General features: G+C 37.6%; 1 protein-coding gene across 5 annotated transcripts in view; it reads right to left on the reverse strand.

Annotated features, from left to right (window-relative positions):
- The window catches only part of FBXL2 (F-box and leucine rich repeat protein 2), a 122,654-nt gene that overhangs the window by 83,363 nt on the left and 13,618 nt on the right, over positions 1 to 25,673 (reverse strand). For 4 of the 5 annotated variants that reach the window (XR_003518675.2, XR_003518676.2, XM_027587511.2 and 1 more), the window contains exon 2: positions 11,764 to 11,825. Coding sequence is in view for 3 of the 5 variants with exons in the window: in XM_027587511.2 (XP_027443312.1) it covers positions 11,764 to 11,825 (62 nt within the window). In the remaining 2 variants the exon portion in view is untranslated. Of the gene's footprint in view, positions 1 to 11,532; positions 11,627 to 11,763; positions 11,826 to 25,673 lie in introns of all 5 variants that reach the window. The other variant, XM_027587514.2, reaches the window with a different exon arrangement.

Consider the following 25,673-nt stretch of genomic DNA (forward strand, 5'->3'; position numbering starts at 1 on the left):
AAAACAAACACATGATCAATGGAACAGACTATATAGCCCAGATATAAACCCATGAATATATGGTCAATTACTTTACAACAAAGCAGCCAAGAATATATAATGGAGAAAGAACAGTCTTTTCAATAAGTAGTGCTGGGAAAACCGGACAGCCACATACAAAAAATGAAAATGGACCACTATCTTACACCATAAACAATAACTAACTGAAAATGAATTAACAACTTGAATGTAAGACTTGAAACCATAAAACTCCTACAAGAAAACATAGGCAGGAAGCTCTCTGACACTGGTCTTGGTGATGATTTTTTGGATTTGACACCAACAGCAGAAATAAGCAAAAAAAAGGCAACAAAAGCAAAAATAAACAAGTAGGACTACATCAAAATAAAAAGCTTCTGCATAGCAAAGGATACCATTAACATAATGAAAAGGCAACCTACCGAATGGTAGAAGATATTTGCAAATTATGTATCTGAAAAAAGGTTAATATCCAAAATATATAAAGAACATATGCAACTTAATAGCAAAAAAAACCAAACAATCCAATTAAAAAGTGGGCAGAGGATCTAAATAGACATTTTCCCCAAGAAGACATACAGATGGCCAACATGTACATGAGAAGGTGCTCACATCGCTAATCATCATGGAAATGCAAATAAAAAGCATAATGAAGTATCACCTCACACCTATCAGAATGGTTAGTATCAAAAAGACAAGAAATGAGTGAGGGGGTGGAAAACCATTTACCATGCTAATGGACATCCAAAGAAAGCTGGGGTGGCAATCCTTCTATCAGACAAATTAGATTTTAAACCAAAAACTATAATAAGAGATGAGGAAGGACACTATATCCTACTTAAAGGGTCTATCCAACAAGAAGATCTAACAATTGTAAATATCGATGCCCCTAACATGGGAGCAGCCAATTATATAAGCCAATTAATAACAAAATCAAAGAAACACATTGACAACAATACAATAACAGTAGGGGACTTTAACACCCCCCTCACTGAAATGGACAGACCATCTAAGCAAAAGATCAATAAGGAAATAAAGACCAAATGGACTTCACAGATATATTCAGAACATTCCATCCCAAAGCAACAAAATACACATTCTTTAGTGCCCATGAAACATTCTTCAGAATAGATCACATCCTAGGTCACCAATCAGGTCTCAACCGGTACCAAAAGACTGGAATCATTCCCTGTATATTTTCGGACCACAATGGTTTGAAACCAGAACTCAATCACAAGAGGAAAGTCGGAAAGAACTCAAATACATGGAGGCTAAAGAGCATCCTACTAAAGAATGAATGAGTCAACCAGGAAATTAAAGAAGAATTAAAAAGGTTCATGGAAACAAATGAAAATACAACTGTTCAAAATCTTTGGGATGCAGCAAAGGTGGTCCCAAGAGGAAAGTATACAGCAGTACAAGCCTTTCTCAAGAAACAAGAAAGGTCTCAAATACACAAGCAAACCTTACACCTAAAGGAGCTGGAGAAAGAACAGCAAATAAGGCCTACGCCCAGCAGGAGAAGAGAAATAGTAAAGATCAGAGCAGAAATCAATGAAATAAACACCAAAAGAACAGTAGAACAGATCAACGAAACTAGGAGTTCGTTCTTTGAAAGAATTAATAATATTGATAAACCCCTGGCCAGACTTATCAAAAAGAAAAGAGAAAGGACCCAAATAAATAAAATCATGAATGAAAGAGGAGAGATCACAACCAACACTAAAGAACAACAAACAATTATAAGAACATATTATGAGCAACTATATGCCAGCAAATTAGATAATCTGGAAGAAATGGATGCATTCCTAGAGATGTATAAACTACCAAAACTGAGCCAGTAAGAAATAGAAAACCTGAACAGACCCATAACCACTAAGGAAATTGAAGCAGTAATCAAAAATCTCCCAAGAAACAAGAGCCCAGGGCCAGATGGCTTCCCAGGGGGAATTCTACCCAACATTTAAAGAATTAATACCTATTCTTCTGAAACTGTCCCAAAAAATAGAAATGGAAGGAAAACTTCCAAACTTATCTTATGAGACCAGCATTACCTTGATCCCAAAATCAGACAAAGACCCCATTAAAAAAGAGAATTACAGATGAATATCCCTGATGAACATGGATGCAAAAATTCTCACCAAAATACTAACCAATAGGATCCAACAGTACATTAAAAGGATTATTCACCACGACCAAGTAGCATTTATTCTTGGGCTGCAAGATTGGTCCAACATTCGCAATCAATATGATACAATACATTAATAAAAGAGCAAGAACCATATGGTCCTCTCAATAGATGCAGAAAAAGCATTTGACAAAGTACAGCATCCTTTCTTGATCAAAACTCTTCAGAGTATAGAGATAGAGGGTACATACCTCAATATCATAAAAGCCATCTATGAAAAACCCACAGCAAATATCATTCTCAATGGGGAAAAACTAAGAGCTTTTCCCCTAAGGTCAGGAATACAGCAGGGATGTCCACTATCACCACTGCTATTCCACATAGTACTAGAAGTCCTAGCCACGGCAGTCAAACAAAAAGAAATCAAAGGCATCCAAATTGGCAAAGAAGAAGTCAAACTCTCATTCTTTGCAGATGATACCTAGGAATAAATCTATCCAAAGAGGCAAAGAATCTGTACTCAGAAAACTATAAAATACTCATGAAAGAAATTGAGGAAGACACAAAGAAATGGAAAAATGTTCCATGCTCATGGATTGGAAGAACCAATATTGTGAAAATGTCAATGCTACCTAGAGCAATCTACACATTTAAATCAATCCCTATCAAAATACCATCCACTTTTTTCAAAGAAATGGAACAAATAACCCTAAAATTTGTATGGAACCAGAAAAGACCCCGAATAGCCAGAGGAATGCTGAAAAGAAAAGAAAAGCTGGTGGCATCACAATTCCAGACTTCAAGCTCTATTACAAAGCTGTAATCATCAAGACAGTATGGTACTGGCACAAAAACAGACACCGAGATCAATGGAACAGAATCGAGAGCCCAGATATGGACCCTCAACTCTATGGTCAACTAATCTTCAACAAAGCAGGAAAGAATGTCCCATGGAGAAAAGACAGTCTCTTCAACAAACAGTGTTGGGAAAATTGGACAGCCACATGCAGAAGAATGAAACTGGACCATTTCCTTACACCACACACAAAAATAGACTCAAAATGGTTGAAAGACCTCAACTCCTGTCCTCAAGACAGGAGTCCATCAAAATCCTAGAGGAGAACACAGGCAGCAACCTCTTCCACCTCAGTCGCAGCAACTTCTTCCTAGACACATCGCCAAAGGCAAGGGAAGCCAGGGCAAAAATGAACTATTGGGACTTGATCAAGATAAAAAGCTTTTGCACAGCAAAGGAAACAGTCAACAAAACCAAAAGACAACTGACAGAATGGGAGGAGATATTTGCAAATGACATATCAGATAAAGGGCTAGTATCCAAAATCTATAATGAACTTATCAAACTCAACACCCAAAGAACAAATAATCTAATCAAGAAATGGGCAGAAGACATGAACAGACATTTTTCCAAAGAAGACATCCAAATGGCCAACAGACACGTGAAAAAGTGCTCAACATCGCTCGGCATCAGGGAAATCCAAATCAAAACCTCAATGAGATACCACCTCACACCAGTCAGAATGGCCAAAATTAACAAGTCAGGAAACAACAGATGTTGGCGAGGATGTGGAGAAAGGGGAACCCTCCTACACTGTTGGTGGGAATGCAAGCTGGTGCAGCCACTCTGGAAAACAGTATGGAGGTTCCTCACAAAGTTGAAAATAAAAATGACTTGAAAGATGTATGTACCCGCATGTTTACTGCAGCATTACTTACAATAGCCAAGATATGGAAGCAAACCTAAGTTGCTTATAAATGAATGGATAAAGAAAATGTGGAGTATATATATAAAATGCAGTATTATTTACCCAGAAAAAAAAAGGAAAATCTTGCCATTTGCAACAACATGGACTTAGAGCACATTATCGTAAATTAAATAAGTCACACAGAGAAAGATGAATATTGTTATGATCTCACTTATATGTGAAATCCCAAACAAAAACTGAGCTCATAAATACAGAGAATAGATTTGTGGTTGCCAGGGGTAGGGAGCAAAGGGATGGGCAAAATGAGTGAGTGGGGTCAAAAGGTACAAACTCCAGTTAAGTCATGGGGATGTAACGTACAGCATGGTGACTAGAGCTAATAATACTGCACTGAATATTTGGAAGTTGCTAAGCAAGTAGATCTTAAAAGTTCTTATCACAAGAAAAAAAATTTCCATAACTATATATGGTGATGGATGTTAACTAGACCTATTGTCATGTTCGCTTTGCAATATACACAAATACTGAATCATTATACCGTACACCTGAAACTAATGTAATGTTACATATCAAATACATATATAAATTATTTTAAAAGCTAGGTTTACTGTGTTATGGTACATAAAATCCAGGTCAAACACCAGAAGTTATAAAATGCTTAAAGGAAATCTATAAGCACACTCAAGAAGGAGAGAACATAGCCTCAAACTCGGGGAAAGCCTTAGGTTGAACTAAGTGAAAGAGGGGTAAAGCAAAAGACAGACATTTTCAAGAAACAGAACGAGCCCAGGAGAGAACAAATTAGAGAATGATACTTTCAGGGACTGGAGCTAATTCAGAACCACCAGAATTTACACGGAAACTGGAAAAGAATGAGAGATGGGACAGAGTAAGAGTTAATAAGTATACATTTCTGGGACAATAATTTAGGTCATAACAATTTAAATGGACTTTATGCTAAAAGTAATAGGAAAGGTTTGAGGCAGGAGAAAGGCAGAATTAGTAATATAAAGATAAAATAAAGAAATAACAAAATCGAAAATCGTAATAATTACAGTGAATAAAATATGATCATTAAAACCCCAAATTGCCCTCTTGTAAAGACTATTAAATTGGGACACTATTTGGCAAATTGGATGGAGAAAAAAATACAAATACAGAAGATATAGTATATTAAGAACAAGAAGGGAAAAAAACCAATGGCAAACCAATAAGAAACAACCTAATAAGGCAAAACATATATTTCACAGAAAAGGAAATACATGTAATGATAAATAGATGCTCAACACTACTAAAATTCAGGGAAATTCAAATAAAGAATACAATGAAATGCTATTCTACTCTTAAGACATGTAGCAACACTAAATGTTAGAGTGACTCAACAGAGGCTCTTATTCATTGTATGAAGGTAAATTGGTAAGACCACTTTGGCAAAACAATATTACTAAAATAAAGTTGATTATTTGTATAGCTTATGACCCCCAGCAAGCTCACTCCCACAGAAACTTCTGTATATTTGTACCAAGAGACATTTATGAGGATATTCACAGCAGCACTGCTTTTATTAACAAAACACTGGAAACCCAAGTATTTATCAAAGAACAATCAATAAGAGGTGCCTGGATGGTTCAACTGGTTAAGCATCTGCCTTTGGCTCAGGTCATGATCCTGGGATTGAGCCCCACATCGGGCTCCCTGCTCTGTGGGGAGCCTGCTTCTCCCTCTCTCCCTGCCCCTCCCCCCAACCTGTGCTCTCTCACATGCTCTCTCTTAAATAAATAAAAATCTTAAAAAAAAAAGAACAATCTATAAGTGAATCTTGACACATTCACACAATAGATTATACAGCAGTAAAATGAGTAATGCAAAGCAACATGGGTCACTCTAAGTACCATAATTTTGAGTGAAAACCATGTCTCAGAATATATTTCTTTTTTACAAAGTTTTTTTACAAATTAAACACTGTAATCATTTAGTCAAATATACTTAAGATAAAAAAAACTTTTAAAGAAAGGAATCATAAATACAAAGTTCTTGAAAAAGTGGGAAGGGGGAAAAGGCAATGCATGGATCAGTGATGAAATGTAGGATTAACCAAGAGTTGTGAGTAATCCAATTCTGTAATTCAATTTAAGTAAAAAAAAAAAAAAAAGCTGTAGTAATCATCTATACACACACACACACGCACACAGACCCTGGTATATACATCCCTGTATATGTGTCTTGCAAATATATGTTAGTAAATTCTAAGAAATGGAATTTGTGAATATGTACATTTAGCATTTTGAAGATTTTTCCCCCAGTGGCCCCACAGAATGACTCTAACAGTTTATATTCCCACCTCTAAAGTATCTTAGAGTGTCTGACTTCTATCTCCTTACCAAGATCTAGTATTATCAACCTTATGGGTTTTGCCAGTCAGGTAGATAATATCTCATTATTCTGATTTCTATTTAAATATGGGCCTGACTGAGTACTATACAAATTGGCCATTTGAATTTCTTCCTTTGTTCATACTTTCTTCAAGCTCTTTTACGAATAATCCACCTTATTACCTAATAATTTTTAAGAGGTTTTTATTTGTGCATTGAAGAATGGAGCCTCCGCTTATAATGTGCATTCTAATTGGTGAAATACCCACCGCTGTGCTACCCTGTGCTCTCTCTACCCTATGCTCTCTGTACCCTATGCTACGGTGTATATAGCTGGATGTATTTTACTATTTATAGGGTCAAATTTACCAATCTTTTTCTATTGTAACTTCTGAATTCACAGTTTTTAATTTAACAGGTCTCTAACATAACTTTCCAGGGATGAAGCTCTGGAAGAGAATGTACTAGTTCTATCATTCCTATCTGTGGAGCTTTACTGATGTTTGATGCCACCTCAGTGTAGGTTAAAAATAAAAAAACACGAACAGACTTTTAATGTATAACTATAACCCCAACCTAGACAAAGGAAAATTTGCTTCTGCCAGGATTTGGACTTAGATGCCAAACCTAAAACAGTACATAATAGTATACAGAGATAATGAAAAGGAAGGGCCTTTAAGCTTCTGCATCTGATTTCAACACACATTAATTCAGTCGTGTATTGCCTCATGCAAAGTAAAAAGCAATAAAAATGAACAAATAAAAAAATTCTTTAACAAGAAAGAAAAACCTGCTTAGTTGCTTAAACTTGAATTTGCAGTATGTACCCCCAAAAGAGCATCTTACCTGTTAGGCTGCCTTGGAATATATATAAGGCATCACAGACAGCAGGAGGTGGATGCAACAGTCCTTGAAAAAAACCCATGGAATGCTGAAACCAACCAGCAGGCAAGAACACCCACTCAGCACTGCCCCAACCAGGAATGAGCCCTTCACTGCACTGCTCCCCAAGGTCCCACAATTATATATAAGCACTGGGCTATAACTTAACGACTGCAACAAAAACTACAATTATTTTCACTCATGGAATTGGTTTATGATTTTAAGAAAAGGAAAATTTGAAAATTTTTGCACTAGTCATTTTACAATTTTCCTTACCAAACTAGTAAAACTGCCAAATATATGTAATTGTGTAGTTGATTTCATTTGCCCAGAATTATTAGGCTCAACTCTCCTGTTGAGGGTAAATCAAACCTTCCCTTCATCAAGCCAACAAACACTATTAGTACTTAATTCTGTCATGTGTCCACATAAATTTTACAAGGAGAGAAAATTACCTAAATAATGATTTCAGTTTTTAAAAATGTGTCTAATAAGAGATTTCTTTATTATTTATTACTAACAAGAGCTTTATCTTCTCTGAATGTTTTAAGATATTTACTGCACATAGCACCCCCAATCTCGCGTGTGGTAGTTCACATGTGTTTTCATTTCATCAACATCTGAAAGCAACCATAATAGAAATAAAAACTTAAGGTCAAAAAGTTAATATTAAAATTTACAGTCTGAAATTTAGGCCAATACTCAATTCACATAAGATTTCTTTTCTTAAAAGAGGAATGGTTCCCATGAGAGACTATGGACTCTGAGAAACAGAGGGTTCTATAGGAGAAGGGGGTGGGGGTATGGGTTAGCCCGGCGATGGGTATTAAAGAGGGCACATTCTACATGGAGCACTGGGTGTTATACGCAAACAATGAATCATGGAACACATCAAAAACTAATGATGTAATGTATGGTGATTAACGTAACATAATAAAAAAAACTTATGATGTAATGTATGGTGACTAACATAATAAAACAAAATTAAAAAAAAAAAAAGAGGAATGGTTCCTTGCAAGAAACTACAGTTTTTATAATACGAACTAATCACCAGTTGTCATACTACTACCACTAACCTGCCTAAGCCCTAGTAGTTGTCAGTTTAATATCATTTGGTAGTGTGCAATTTCCATTGAGACTGAATTTGTCCAGAGTGATGAAATGAAGCACTGGGTTACACTGAATTATTAACCAGGTTTTTTACTGAGATTATTAGCAGTAGCATATGCTGAGATCCATATCAGGACTGCTTGCTTTTATCAGTTGTTTGCATTAAAACTGACTACATTGTCACATAGCATTTAATAAGTAATTCAGGCATCTAAAATTGATATTAATTAACATTAAAAGCTAACATTTATTTAGCATTCATTAAATGCCAGGCCCTCTAAGAGCTAGCAACAACCCCATTCAGTAAGAACCATTACTATCTCCATTTTATAGATATAGGAAATTATGGCCCAGAGAGTGTTAAGTCACTTTAAGGTCACACAAATAGTAAATGGGGAGAGCTGAAATCTCAACCAACGCTGGCTCTAAAAGTAATACAGAGAATAACAATGAAGACAAAATATAAGGACAACCCAACTCACTAATAGATATATAGATTTCAACAAATTAAAGATTCCCACTGTTATAATGTTATAAGCATTATATAACTGACTCCCCAGGAAGGGTAAAATTACAAGCTGTTGAATTGTGTGAACATAAAGGGTAGAGAGGGAGAACCGGAGTACCCTCAATTTATGAATGAAAGCTGGGTAGAAAAAGCAAAATTGTAAAAACTTATTAACAAAGTAAAGATGGAGTGATGGAATCCATGAACAATACTGAGTAGTCTTAAAACTAGCAATAAGATGATCAGATGAAAAACCACCTCACAGATTTTTCTGAGTTGATTCATAGTGATATAAAAAGATGAAAAGAAACATAATTCTAGGTCGTGCTTGTTAGTGGCTCCAAAGCGGAAGCCAAAGCTGAGACTTTGCCCGATGTGATCAGCAATGGAAGCTACTAGTAGAGAATTTAAGAGGGTGGTAACAGATGCAGTAAAAAACAGCAGACATGGGACGCCTGGGTTGGCTCAGTCAATTAAGTGTCTGCTTTCGGCTCGGGTCATGATCCCAGGGTTCTGGGATCGAGTCCCATATCAGGTTCCTTGCTCGGTGGGGAGTCTACTTCTCCCTCTGCCTGCTGCTCCCCTTGCTTGTGCACTCTCTGACAAGTAATAAAAAAAAATCTTAAAAAAAAAACAAAACAGCAGACACAAGATGTCCTGGCTGCAAGTAAGTAAGATTATCATAAAGTCAAAGAATTCACCTCTACTGATGAAGTAAAATGGAGGGTGAATAGGAATTTAACAAGAATAGGAAGTCTGCACTGTCACAAAGAAGTCTACAATATGAAGTAAAATGTAAGCCTAGGACAGACTGAAAGTATGAAGACATCACTTAAATGAGCAAAATAATCAAGACTTTATCTCCATGAGGGATGATGAAGATGGCTACTTGGGTAACTTGGCTCAACTCCTTCTTCAAAATTTTGCTCACAAAGGAGCAAAAGGAAAGGGAAGAGCTACTATTACTGAGAATATAAAGTCTGAGAGTAAAATGGCAGAAATGATTTAAAGGCCAACAAACATGAAAATACCATGGTTGGCTAGAGTTAATTTTGAGACTCACGAGTCAGAGAAGACCTGTAGAGGCAGTACTTTAAAATTTAAATTCCCCTCACAGACTCCAAAATAAGAGAAGTGGGAATACAAATCTATGAATAGACATGTTATGAACATTTGGTCTCATTTCTTTTTGAAAATTGATCTATGAGCTTTGTAGCAGGATTCAAAACCTGTAACTGCAGCATTCATAACAGCTGGGTCCAACATGGATCTTTAAAAGAACTAAAACTTTGAAAATAGCAGTTCAGATCACATTAGCACAGAAAGTGATATAACCCCCCCTTTGTCAGCATACAGAAACTATTCCAAGGCTGAGAACAGTGTCAAAGCTAACCCTATCAAAGGGGGAAATCTTAAGGTAGCGCCTTTGAGTCACAGATAGCAGCAGTGCTCATGGGAAGAGTGGAGATTAATCACACCCCAGTGCTGAATGACTAATAAAGGGTTGGCCTGAAGCTGGTAGATTCTCCAGAGAAAGAAGGACATGTTCATATCACAGCTTGATGTCTATGCTAGAAAGAGTTCAGACCAAGAATGAAACACTGCACAATTCCAGGGGACACCACGAAGTTTGTCACCTGTTGTGGATGGCATCCCCTCCATTTGTGCAGTTAACAGCCTGCCTATCCTAACCCAGCCACGCTGGTTCTAACAGCTCGCTGTGCTTGATCAAGACCTCCCAGGTTTATATGAAAAACATATCATTCCCTTCTTGTTACTACTTTCTTAACTTTATAAGGGTCTAAAATGCCAAAGAATATTCTCTCTTATCCAAACGAGTATTTGTTTTATTGAAATAAAATATTACTGTATTTTTCTTATGATCCTGTCATAATTTTTTTTTATTAACTGAGTAAAATGACTTTATGACAACAATATCAAACAACACCTGATGACTAATGGAACACCCTCTGAAGCCCCTCAAATGCGATCACTACCACAAAGAAGCTAAGGGAATGGAGTCATCTGGTCAATCACCTACTCTATGTCAGCATTTCCCGAAATTTTTTCCACAGAATATGGAATTAATATGGAATATTAAAAGAGTTCCATGGTAAGTTTGAAATGCCACAACTATCAATCTGGGAGTATCATCATGTGTTATTAGTCTATTAAGGCCCTGAGAAGTCATGCAGTAAAGAAATTGGTTTTCTTATCCCAGTGCTTCCCATACTTATTTGATCACAAAACTCGTTTTGTTTTGTGGAACATCAGTGATATGAGAAGACTTTGGGAAATGCCACTCAAAGATTACCATCTATACACGTACTAATTACTTGTAAACAATTAAAATAGAACACCCAAAACTAAAATAAGATTTCTTCGATGATTGCAGAGTACTAAAGGAAACTGCAGTGCCTCGTGATCAACAAACGTTGGCTGATAGCTTTATTTGTAAAATGACAAGCAAAACACCATTTACTATATATTCAGTGATGCCAGAAATACAGGACAAAAACTATGTTTTATAGTACTCACTGTCACTTAGCACATAATTCTCATAAGATGGATAAAAATATATCAATATTTGGACTGAGCATTTTAAGTGCTCAGTAAGAACATATAAATATACTTATTTTAAAACTTGTTTATCAGAAAACATCTAAATGTCTGTCTGGGACTTCAGGAGTTCACAACCTTAACAATAATCTCTCATGTTATTGACTACATTGAGAATTATCTACTGATACCAAAACAATGGCACCTACTGAAGATTATTACAATACTTACCACATTACAAAAAGAATCCAGACCAATGCTATGTACATACTTAGTACATTCTGGATTAGACCAAGTAAAATTTAACAACAAGCTGAACAGCATTCTATAAAACAAAAACAAAAAGTCAGTTAGGCTAATTCTGTCTGTTTTTCTATGCTATGGACTCATAGTGAGAGAAGATTGTCTTGGAACTTGATGACTGAATCAGATCTGAGTTCATTAAAGTTTATCTACATTTACCTTAAGAGCAGTTCTTTGGGTAACTTTTTGTTAATAAGGCCTTCATCATTATTTGAGAAAACCTAAAAGAAAAAAAAAAAAACAAGGACACCGTTAAAATGTTCCTCAACTAAAAAAAAAAGAGTTATACGATCATAACAGCGCCAATTAGTGTCCTACACACATGGTACTAATTTCATGAAGCCACCATCCTTCAATATTAATGGGTATAAAAGGAGTCTGTACCCCATCACCATTTCATAAAAATGCAACACAGCAATTTCTATGCTACATTGTTTTAGAAGTTCTAGCCAAGGCTATTAGGCCAGAAAAATAAATAAAAAACATCCTGATTGCAAAGGAAGAAGTAAACGGCTTCTACTCACAGATGACTTGATCCTGTATATAGAAAATTCTAAGAAATCCATAAAAAAACCATTAGAAGTAATGAACAAGTATAGTGATACAATATACAAATATGCAATATATTTATATAAAAATAAATTGTATTTCTCTTCATTAGCAATGAACAACCTGAAAATGAAATTAAAACAATTTCACTTATGGGGTGCTTCAATGGCTCAGTCAGTTGAACAACCGACTCTTGATTTCAGCTCATGTCATGAGCTTGGGGTCCTGGGATCAAGCTCTGTGTCAGGTTCCATGAGCAACAGGAAGTCTGCTTGGAGATTCTCTCTCTCCCTCTCCCTCTGCCCCCCCCCTTAATCTTTTTTAAAAATCTCAATTACAACAGCATCAAAAAGAATAAAATATTTAGGAATAAATGTAAAGAAATACAAGACATATATTGAAAACCCATACAAAAAACTCTGTTGAGAGAAATTAAAGAAAACAAATTAAAACACATCTCATGTTCACGAATTTGAAGATTTAAGAGTGTTAAGTTAGCAACATTTCTCAAACTGGTTCACAGATTTAATGAAATCTCTATCAAAATCCCAGCTGTCTTTTTTTTTTTTTTAATTGAAAAGTTGAAGGGCGCCTGGGTGGCTCAGTCAGTTAAGCATCTGCCTTTGGCTCAGGTCAGGATCCCAGGGTCCTGAGATTGAGCCCTGCATTGGGCTCCCTGCTCAGCAGGGAGCCTGCTTCTCCCTCTCCCTCTGCCTGCCACTCCCCCTGCTTGTGCTCTCTCTCTCTGTGTCAAATAAATAAAATCTTAAAAAAAAAAAAATAAATTGAACAGTTGATCCTAAAACTCATATGGAAATGCAAGGGTCCCAAAAGAGCCAAAATAATCTTCAAAAATTGGAGGACTCACACTTCCTGATTTTGAAACTTACTACAAAGCTAGAGTGATTAAAACATCATGGTATTGGCATAGAATAGAAATATAGATCAATGGAACAGAACAGTCCAGAAATAAACCCTTATATTTACAAGCAATCGATTTTGGACAAGTGCACTAAGATCATTCAATGGGGGAAAGAATAGTATTTCAACAACTGGTGTCAGGACAACTGGATGTCTACATGCAAAACAATAAAGTTGTATCCCTACCTCACATATTAAAAAATTAACTCAGTATGGATCAAAGACCTAAAAAAGTATGAGTTAAAACTATATCCCTTAAAAGAAAAAATAAGCATTAATCTTGGTGATCTTGGATTACAAAATGGTTTTGTAATATGACACCAAAAGTACAAGCAACCAAAGAAAAAATAAATTGGACTTCATCAAAATTAAAAACTTTTGTGTCATAGGATACCATCAAGAAAGTGAAAAGAAAATCCATAAAATAGGAAAAAATATTTGCAAATCACATATCTGATAAGGGAATTATATCCAGAATATATAAAGAACTCTTACAATGCAACAAACAGAAAAATAAACCAGTTAAAAAATGGCCATAAGATCTGAATAGACATTTCTGCGAAGAAGATATGCAAATGGCCAATAAGCACATAAAAACAAGTTCAACATAATTTGTCATTATGGAAGGGCAAATCAAAACCATAATGAGATACTTCACAACCACAAGGATGGCTAAAATAAAAAAGATAATAATAATGGCAAGATTGTGGAGAAACTGGAACCCTCATACACTGGAAATTAAAATGGTGCAACCACTTTGGGAAATAGTCTAGTAGTTAAACGTAGAGCTACCATATAAACTAGCAATTCCAATCATCACTACCTATAAAAACAAGTGTCCAAACAAAAACTTGTATATGAATGTTCACAGCAGTATCCAAAAAAGTAAACACAATCCAAATGTTCATCACCTGATGAATGGATAATCAAAATGTGGTATATTCATACAATGGAAGATTATTCAGCAATAAAAAGGAATGAAGACTGATATATTACAACAGGAATGGGCCTTGAAAACATGCTACATAAAAGACAACACACATAAAAGGCCACACACTGTATGACTCCATTTACATTAAACATCTAGAAAAGACAAATCCATGGAGAGAGAATTAAGGTTAGTGGTCACCTAAGACAAGACAGTGACTGCTGATGGAGTTTCTTTTTAGAGTTATAAAAATGTTCTTGAATTAGTTGTGATGAAGATACAACTTGGTGAATATACTGAAACACACTGGACTGTATGTTTTAAATGGGTAAAATTCACAGTATATGTGTAATATCTCTATCTACTTCTAGATTTTCTTTTTAAGTAATCTCTACACCGAATGTGGAGCTGAAACTCACAACCCTGAGATCAAGAGTCACAGGCTCCACTGACTGAGCCAGCCAGGCACCCCTATAATATCTCATTTTTAAAAAATGGATTAAAAAACCCATATATACCAGGGGGCGCCTGGGTGGCTCAGTTGTTAAGTGTCTGCCTTCAGCTTGGGTCATGATCCCAGGATCCTGTGATTGAGCCCTACATCAGGCTCCCTGCTCAGTGGGAAACCTGCTTCTCCCCCTCCCACTCCCCCTGCTTGTGTTCCCTCTCTCAGTCAAATAAATAAATCTTTAATAAATAGATAAATATAATTAAAAACCCATATACACCGTAATCCATCAAAGCAAACTGCAGAAATGAAAAGAATGCTGTAAATAGCATCCTACATTCATTTTTAAAATACTTCCAATGATTAGTTTTAGCAGTGTATATGTGAGTATAGGATTGCTGACAACACTGGCTTCATCTTTGGCCCTGCATCTTGTTCTCCCCTCTGGTGCAGAGATGGTGCCACTTTAGATAACTAGTAGACAGCCTGCTCTGGCACACAGGTGGCACCACTTTAGATAACAAGTACAGATCCTCTAGTACACAGATGGCATCACTTTAGATTACCCTGTGACCACACCACCATACCCCTTGCACTACAAAAGCTGTGGGTTGAGGTCCAAGCTGGGTGGAGAATGGGGGTGTAGTACCCTGGATCCTCCAACCACCTGCTGGCCCAATACCCTGTCAGTAAGTGACCCTGAATAAAACTCTGTATAGGGAGGGGGGGAAGATGGCAGAGGAGTAGGGGAACCTATTGCAACCGGTCCCCAGAATTGAGCTGGATATCTACCAGACCACTCTGAACACCCATGAAATTGGCCTGAGATGTAAGAAGATAGATCTGGATCTCTACAAACAATACTGCGGGCAGTTGGTTTCGATGTACAAAGCAGGGAGCCGTGACTCTAGGCAGATATCGAAGGATAAATGGCAGCAGGAGGGAGCCTGGCCATGGAGATCCTACATCGCCAGTGAGCGACAGCCTCCCACGCTGGGGACCGGACACAGACTCGAAGACTGGTAGTGGCGGGGAAAGGACTGTAGGGCAGCCCCTCAGATGGAAACCCGGAGTGGCGGGGCTGTGCGTGTGAACTGGGGGCAGCTGGCAGTTTTAGAAACACAAAGGGCAGAGAGGTGCCCTGACCTGAAGGGGAGGACTGGGAGCGCTGCTGAGAGGCGCACAGCCCAGGACACTGCAGTTTATAGCAGCACAGACAGAAACAGAGATAGTGTGGCCTGGAGAGCTCACTGAAGAACAGACTGCAATCTCTCTGCTCTGAGGCTCTCTCAGAAGAGATGCAGAAAGCCACCAGGGAAAGTAACCAGAGAACAAAAGCCCCAAAAAACCGGTTTCCACTGAGCCCATCCCCCACCACAGGGGGCAGGGCAACTCTGCCCAAACAGGGTTGCCTAAGTAACAGGTGGCAGGTTCCTCCCCCAGAAGACAGCCTGGGAAAATAAGAGGCCAGCAACCCTAACGTACCTAGAAAACAGGTGCATCTTGCTTGGGTTGTGGTCAATAATTTTGACTCTATACATTCCCTCACAAACTCTTAACAGAATAACTATAGGAAGAGGAACCCCCAAAATAGGAAAGACTCAGAGGCTATGACTTATGCCACAGATTAACAAATGGATTCAGATGTAACCAAGATGTCAGAGATGGAATTCAGGCTAGCAACTGTGAAGACAATACGTAGAATGGAGAAATCAATTAATGGCAACAAAGAGTCTCTAAGGGCAGAAATGAAAGCTGAATTAGCAGAACTTAAAAATGCTATCAATGAGATCCAATTTAATCTAGATAATCTAACAGCTACGGTAAGTGAGACAGAAGAACGAATAAGCGACCTGGAAGACAATATAATAGATAAAAAGGGAAAAGAGGACTCCGGGGAAAAACAACTCAGAATCCATGAAAATAGAATCATAAGTGACACCATGAAATGTTCCAATGTAGAATGACTGGAATTCCTGAGGAGGTGGAGAGAGAGAGACGATTAGAAAATATATTTGAGCAAATCATAGCCGAGAACTTCCCTAATCTGGGGAATGAAACAAACATTCGTGTCCTAGAGGCAGAGAAGACCCCTCCCACGGTCAAGGAAAACAGGCCAACACTCCGGCATGTAACAGAAAAATTCGCAAATCTTAGAACCAAGGAAACCATCTTAAGGGCAGTTAGGGGGAAGAGATTCCTTACATACAGAGGGAGGAACATCAGAATAACGTCAGACCTATCCACAGAGACCTGGCAAGCCAGAAAGGCCTGGCAAGACATATTCAGGGTACTACATGAGAAGAACATGCAGCCAAGAATAGTTTATCCAGCAAGGCTGTCATTTAGAATGGATGGAGAGATGCAGAGCTTCCAAGACTGGCAGAAACTGAAAGAATATGTGATCACTAAGCCGGCCCTGCAAGAAATATTACAGGAAGTTCTATAAAAGGAGAAAGACCCCGAGTGATATAGAAAAGAAATAAACAGGGACAATCTATAAAAACAAGGTCTTCACAGGCAACATGACAATAAATTCATGTCTTTCAATAATCACTCTCAACGTGACTGGTGTAAATGCTCCCATAAAATGGCACAGGGTTGCAGATTGGATAAAAAGACAGGACCCACCCATATGCTGTCTACAAGAGACTCATTTTGAACCTAAAGATACATCCAGACTGAAAGTGAAGGGATGGAGATCCATCTTCCAGGCCAACGGACCTCAAAAGAAAGCTGGGGTAGCAATTCTTATATCAGACAAATTAGATTTTAGATTTTTAAAAAATTATTTATTTCAGAAAGAGAGAGAGAGAGAAAGTGCACACAAGTGTGTTGGGGGGGGCAGAGAGAGAAGCAGGCTCCTGGCTAAGCAGGGAGCCTGATGTGGGGCCCGATCCCAGGACCCTGGGGTCATGACCCGAGCTGAAGGCAGACGCCCAACCAACTGAGCCACCCAGGCATCCCAACAATTAAACTAAAGACTGTAGTTAGAGACAGAGGACGCTATAACATTCTTAAAGGTCTATCAAACAAGAAGATCTAACAATTGTAAATATCTACGCCCCCAACATGGGAGCAGCCATCTACATAAGCCAACTGTTAACCAAAATAAAGTCATATTGATAACAATACGTTAATTGTAGGAGACCTCAATACTCCACGCTCAGCAACAGACAGATCATCCAAGCAGAAAATCAACAAAGAAACAAGAGTGCTGAATGATACACTGGACCAGATGGACCTCATAGATATATACAGAACATTCCACCCTAAAACAACAGAATACTCATTCTTCTCGAGCACACATGGAACTTTCTCCGGAATAGACCACATACTGAGTCACAAATCAGGTTTCAACCGATACCAAAAGACTGAGATTATTCCCCGCATATTCTCAGACCACAATGCTTTAAAACTGGAACTCAATCACAAGAAAAAAAATTAGAAGAAATTCAAACACTTGGAAGCTAAAGACCACTCTGCTCAAGAATGCTTGGATCAACCAGGAAATCAAAGAACTTAAACAGTTCATGGAAACCAATGAGAACGAAATAACGTTGGTCCAAAACCTATCTGATACTGCAAAGGTGGTCCTAAGGGGGAAATACATAGCCATCCAAGCCTCACTCAAAAAAATAGAAAAATCCTGAATTCACCAACTAACTTTACACCTTAAAGAACTAGAGAAAAAGCAACAAACAATGCCTAAGCCACACATTAGAAGAGAAATAATTAAGATTAGAACAGACATCAATGAATTAGAAACCAGAATCACCATAGATCAGATCAATGAAACTAGAAGCTGGTTCTTTAAAAGAATTAATAAGATCGATAAACCACTGGCCAGACTTATCCAAAAGAAAAGAGAAAGGGCCCAAATTAATAAAATTATGAATGAAAGGGGAGAGATCACGACCAACACCAAGGAAATAGAAACAATTATTAGAAATGATTATCAACAACTATATGCCAATAAACTGAGCAATCTGTATGAAATGGATGCCTTCCTGGAAACCTATAAACTCCCAAGACTGAAGCAGGAAGAAACGGACGACCTGAATAGGCCAATAACCAGCAACGAGATTGAAGCAGTGATCAAAAACCTCCCCAAAATCAAGAGCCCAGGGCCTGATGGATTCCCTGGGGAATTCTACCAAACATTCAAAGAAGAAATAATATTTATTCTCCTGAAGCTGTTTCAAAAAATAGAAACAGAAGGAAAGCTTCCAGACTCATTCTGAGGCCAGCATTATCTTAATCCCCAAACCAGGCAAAGACCCTTTTTGATAAAAGAATTTCAGACTGATATCCCTGATGAATATGGATTCCAAAATCCTCAACAAAATCCTAGCTAATAGGATCCAACAATACATTAAATGGATCATCCACCACGACCAAGAGGGATTTATCCCCGGGATGCAAGGGTGGTTCAACATTCAAAAATCAATCAATGTGATAGAAGACATTAATAAGAGGAGAGAGAAGAACCATATGGTCCTCTCAACTGATGCAGAAAAAGCATTTGACAAAATGCAGCATCCTTTCCTGATTAAAACTCTTCAGAGTATAAGGATAGAGGGAACATTCCTCAAGTTCATAAAATCCATTTATGAAAAACCCACAGCAAATATCATCCTCAATGGGGAAAAGCTGAGAGCCTTTCCCTTAAGATCAGGAACACGTCAAGGATGCCCACTCTTATATTGTTCAACATAGTACTAGAAGTCCTAGAAACAGGAATCCGACAGCAAAAAGAAATAAAAGGTATTCAAATAGGCAAAGAAGAAGTCAAACTCTTTTCGCAGATGACACACTTTATGTGGAAAACCCAAAAGACTCCACCCCCAAATTACTAGAACTCATCCAGCAATTCAGTAATGTGGCAGGATACAAAATCAACGCACAGAAATCAGTTGCTTTCTTATACACTAACAATGCAACTGTAGAAAGAGAAATTAAAGAAATGATTCCATTTACAATAGCACCAAAAACCATGAGATACCTCGGAATAAACCTAACCAAAGAGGTAAAGGATCTATACTCTAGGAATTACAGAACACTCTTGAAAGAAATTGAAAAAGACACAAAAACATGGAAAAACATTCCATGCTCGGGGTCGGAAGAAGAAACACTGTTAAAATGTCTATGCTACCCAGAGCAATCTATACCTTCAATCCCATCCTGATCAAAATTCCAAAGACATTTTTCAAAGTCCTGGAACAAACAATCCTAAAATTTGTATGGAATCAGAAAAGATCCCGAATCGCCAAGGAAATGTTGGAAAAAAAAAAACAAAGCTGGGGGCATCACGTTGCCTGATCAAGCTATATTACAAAGTAGTTACAGTAGTGATCACCAAGACTGCATGGTACTGGCACAAAAACACACATATAGACCAATGGAACAGAATAGAGAGCCCAGACATGGACCCTCAACTTTATGGCCAAATAATCTTCGACAAAGCAGGAAAAAATACGCAATGGAAAAAAGACAGTCTCTTCAATAAACGGTGCTGGGAAAATTGGACAGTCACATGCAGAGGAATGAAACTCAACCATTCTGTAACGCAATACACAAAGATAAACTCAAAACAGATGAAAGACCTCAATGTGAGACGGGAATCCATCAAAACCTCTTTGACATCAGCCACAGCAATTTCTTTCAATATACATCTCCAAAGGCTAGTGAAACAAAAGCAAAAATGAACTTTTGGGACTTCATCAAAATAAAAAGCTTCTGCAGAGCAAAGGAAACAGTCAACAAAACAAAGAGGCAACCCACAGAATGGGAGAAGATATTTGCAAATGACACTACAGATAAAGGGCTGGTATGCAAGATCTATAAAGAACTCCTCAAACTCAACACCCAAAAAACAAATAATCAAGTCAAAAAATGGGCAGAAGACATGAACAGACACTTCTCTGAAGAAAACATAAAAACGACTAACAGACCCATGAAAAAATGTTCATCATCATTAGCCATCAGGGAAATTCAAATCAAAACCACATTGAGATACCACCTCACACCAGTTAGAATGGCAAAAATTGACAAGGCAAGAAACAACAAATGTTGGAGAGGCTGTGGAGAAAGGGGAACCCTCTTATACTGTTGGTGGGAATGCAAGTTGGTACAGTCACTTTGGAATACAGTGTGGAGGTGCCTCAAAAAATTAAAAATAGAGTTACCCTATGACCCAGCAATTGCACTACTGGGTATTTACCCCAAAGACACAGAGGTAGTGAAAAGAAGGGCCATATGCACCCCAATGTTCATAGCAGCAATGTCCACAATAGCCAAACTGTGGAAAGAGCCGAGATGCCCTTCAACAGAGGAATGGATAAAAAAGATGTAGTCCATATATACAATGGAATATTACTGAGCCATCAGAAAGGATGAATTCCCAACTTTTACATCAACATGGTTGGGACTGGAGGAGATTATGCTAAGTGAAATAAGTCAAGCAGAGAAAGTCCATTATCATATGGTTTCACTTACTTGTGGAACATAAGGAATAGCATGGAGGACATTAGGAGAAGGAAGGGAAAAATGAAGGGGGGGAAATGGGAGTGAGAGACGAACCACGAGAGACTATGGACTCTGAGAAACAATCTGAGGGTTCTAGAGGGGAGGGGGGTAGGGGGATGGGTTAGCCCGGTGGTGGGTATTAAGGAGGGCATGTACTGCATGGAGCACTAGGTGTTATACGAAAACAATGAATTGTGGATCACTACATCAAAAACTAATGATGCAATGTATGGTGACTAACATAACATAATAAAATTAAATTTAAAAAAAAAACCTCTGTATAAATGGTATGGAGTAGCTTGCTTCATTTTTCAGTATTAAAGTGGATATCTGGAGGATACACTCCTGACCCTCCTCCACCTTCTAACAATGAGATACTAACATTAAGTGCCTGTTGTATTCCAAGCTCCATTAAGCACAGGTTCATTGGATAATTTACTTTTTTTCTAGTTCCTTGAAATATAAAGTTAGATTATTGATTTGGGATTTTTTTTAAAGATTTTATTTAGTTGAGAGGGAGAATGAGAAAGAGGGCAGAGGCTGTAGGGAGGGGCAGAGGGAGAGGAAGAAGCAGACTCCCTGCTGAGGCAGGGAGCCCAACTCGGGGCCTGATCCCAGGACCCCGAGATCATGACCCAAGTCAAAGGCAGACGCTAAACCGATTGAGCCACCCAGACACCACAGATCTTTCTTCTTTTTAATGATTTTTATTCATTTCAGAGAGAGAGCACAAGCAGTGGGAGCAGGAAAGGGAGAAGCAGGCTTCCCACTGAGCAGGGAGCCTGATGTGGGGCTAGATCCCAGGACCCTGGGATCATGACCTGAGCAGAAGACAGACATGTAACCAACTGAGCCACCCAGGCGCCCCTCTTTCTTCTTTTTAATGTAGGCATTACAACAGTACATTTCTCTCCGATCACTAGTTTCACCACATCCCATGAGTTTTGATATGTTGTTTTCAATATCATTTCCCTCAAATTATTTTCTAATACCCTTTTTATTTCTTCTTTCACTCACTGGTTAAGAGTGTGCTGTTTAATTTCCACATATTTGTGAAATTTCTAGTTTTCCTTCAGTTTTTTTTTATCTCTAGCTTCATTCTATTGTGGTAAGAGAAGGTACTTTATGTGAAGTCAATCTTTTGAAATTTATTAAACTATTCTTCTGGCCTAACATAAGGTCTACCCTGAACAGGATAGGTTTCATAGGAAGAGGTTCCATGTTCACTTGAGAAGAATACAAATTCTGCTATTGTTCAGTGAAGTGTTCTATATATCTCCAGTAGGTCTATTTGCTTATTGATCTGCTAACTGCCGTGTCACTGCAAGTATGGGATTGAGGTCTCCAATTGGTGTTGAGGGTGGTGGTGGTGAGTGACACCATGACAATCTTCACATACCTCAAATAGCTGTGAGAAGGATGGGCTTATTTTCTGTTATTATAAAGACCAGTGAATCAAAGCTACAAGACTGCAACTCAACATAGGGAGGAACTGTGTAGCAATTAGAATAGCCCATATAGAATGTTTTACTCTTTCAAGCAGTGATGCTCTATCCACAGTGCTCCTACAGAGATCACAGAACCAGGAATGCTGAAAAAAGAAATCACTTCTTTCAGTGAAAAGTTTGAATAGAAAACCTCTAATAACCAAATCTAATTTACCAAATCTACCATCCAGGTTCTGCTATGTACTTCTGTTACCTTGGGTATGTCATTTAATTTTTCTATGCCATGATTTCTTCTTTTGTAAAATGGGGATAATGAGTAACCCTGCCTCAAGGGTTGTTGTGAGTTAAAGGAGTTCATATATGTAAAATGCCTAGAATAGTCTTGGCAAGTAGTGAGTGCTCAACAAATAATAGTTATGATGATTGTTGTGAAATCTCCAACTATTATTGTAGAAATGTCTACTTCATCCTTCATTCTGTCAGTCTGCTGTATATATTTTGGGGCTCTATTGTTTGGTGCATATATGTTTATAATTATTGTAACTTCTTGAGAAATTGACCATTTATCAAAAGAGACCATCTTTGTTTACTGTTTTTAACTCAGAAGTCTATTTTGTATGACATCAGTACCATTTGTATAGAAAGTCCTTTCCCATCTTTTTACTCTCAGCCAATTTACCTTTGATCTAACAAGAGTTTCTTGTGGACAGCACATAATTGGATCATGGGTTTTTGGGTTTTTAATCCATTCTGACATTTTGCATTTACTTGGTAAGCTTAATAATTTCACATTTAAAATGATTACTAACAAGGACTTACTTTTGCCATTTTGCTATTCTTGTATACTGAAGTATATCATTAGGTAAATGCCAATTAGGTCAAATTGGTTGGTAGTGATGCTCAAATCTTTTATATCCTTACTGATTTTTTTTGATCTACAAATTCTATCAATTAGTAAGAGGTGTTGCTATTTAAAACTATGGTTGTAGATTTTTTTTAAAGAGAAAGCATTCTTTTTAAAGATTTTTATTTATTTATTTGTCAGAGAGAGAGAGAGAGAGAGAGAGAGTATAAGCAGGGGGAGCAGTAGAGGGAGAGGGAGAAGCAGGCTCCTCACTGAGTAAGGAGCCCAATGTGGGACTCAATCCCAGGACCCTAGGATCACATGACCTGAGCCGAAGGCAGACACTTAACGACTGAGCCACCCAGGCGTCCCTGTAGATTTGTTTCTTTCTCCCTTTGGTTCTCTTGAGCTTTGTTTCATGTATTTTGAAGCTTTGTATTAGATACATATACATTTAAGATTATTTATTTTTAAAAAAACCTTTAAAGCATTATGAAATATCCTTTCTTTCTAGAAATTATCCTTGTGCCAAAATCTACTTTGTTATTAATATAGCAACAGCCAGCTTACTTCTGATTTTTGCATCTTTTCCATCCTTTTACTTGTAATCTTTGGCCTTATATATGTGTGTGTATATATATATTTGTATTTTCAAACATACAATTTCCATTTTTTTATTTTTAAAAACATTTTTGAGTATAGTTGACACACCGTGTTACATTAGTCAGGTGTACAACAAAATGATTCAATTTATCTATACAACATGCTTTGCTACCACAAGTGAAGCTACCATCTGTCACCATGCAATGCTATTACAATACCAGTGACTACAAGGGTACCTGGTTGGTGCAGTTAGTTAAGCATCTGACTCTTGGTTTCAGCTCAGGTCATGATCTCAGGCTTGTGAGATCAAGCCCTGTGTCAGGCTCCCTGCTCAGCAGGGAGTGTGCTTGGTTTCTCTCTCTCTGCCCCTCCACCCTCCCCTCCCCTGGCTCTCTCTCCCTTTCTAATAAATAAATAAATCTTAAAAAAAAAAAAAAAAACCAGTGGGGAGCCTGGGTGGCTCAGTCAATTAAGCGTCTGCCTTCGGCTCAGGTCATGATCCCAGGGTTCTGGGATCCAGCCCCGCATTGGGCTCCCTGCTCAGCAGAGAGCCTGCTTCTCCCTCTCCCTCTGCCTGGCCTGCCTACTTGTGATCTCTCTCGTGCTCTCTGTCAAATAAATAAATAAAATCTTAAAAAAAAAAAATACCAGTGACTACATTCCCTATGCTGTGCTGTTGTGGCCATTTTAGTATATAACATTCCTGGGTATACAAAAAAATCTTCTAGATTATCAGTATAATCAGATTCAAATTTTTACATTTGTTGTGAAAAATGTGTTACATAGCTCTTTAAAGCAACCAAACAGTATGTCTTAGTGTTCAATTTATTTACTTCTTTAACATTTTTTCATTTTTTGTTATTATTTAATTCCAGTATATTTTACACATAGTGTTATTTTAGTTTCTAGTATACAATACAGTGATTCAACAATTCTTTTTCAAAGAGGGAGTGAGTGAGTGAGTGGGTGGGGAGGGGGAGAGGGAGAGAGAGAATCTTAAGCCGGCTCCATGCTGGGGCTCAATCTCATGACCCTGAGATAATGATCTGAGCCAAAATTAAGAGTTAGACACTTAACTGATTGAGCCACACAGGAGCCCGTGATTCAACAATTCTATATATCATTACTCAGTGCTCATGATAAGTGTACTCTTAATCCCCTACACCTATTTCACCCATTCCCCCACTCACCTCTCATCTGATATGCTTTATTTTAAATGAGTACCCTCAGTTATTTTTTTTTTCAATAAGAACATTTTTTATTTGAAACATACTTCAGAATGCTTGGTTCTAAAAGATATATCTAAAACATTCCACCCCCAAAAATAGAATACACATTTTCCTCAAGTACAAACAGAAGAATCCTGGTTAAATAACATAAAAGAGACAAAACAAATATTACAAATTTAAGAAAAGTGAAACCATACCAAGTATATTCTCCAACCACAATGGTACAAAAATACAGAACAAGAAACAAACTATAGAATAAAACAAAGCTGGAAAATCCATACTAAATACTTAATATGTAAATATTAAATACCACACTACTGCATAACCAATGGGCCAAATAAAAATGAAATGGTAAATCAAAATAGGTCTCAAAAGAAAAAGAAAACAGAATTTCAAAACCTATGGGATGCAGCAAAAGCAGATGTTAGAGTGAAATTTATGCTATAAATGCTTGTATTAAGAAAAAAAGATCCATAACTTAACATTACACCACAAGGACCCAGAAAAAGAAGAAACTTAGCTGAATTTTAGTAGATGAAGGAAACAACAAAGAAAAATCAGAACTAAAACA

Source organism: Zalophus californianus, chromosome 1 (assembly GCF_009762305.2).
Source record: "Zalophus californianus isolate mZalCal1 chromosome 1, mZalCal1.pri.v2, whole genome shotgun sequence".
Classification (NCBI taxonomy): domain Eukaryota; kingdom Metazoa; phylum Chordata; class Mammalia; order Carnivora; family Otariidae; genus Zalophus; species Zalophus californianus.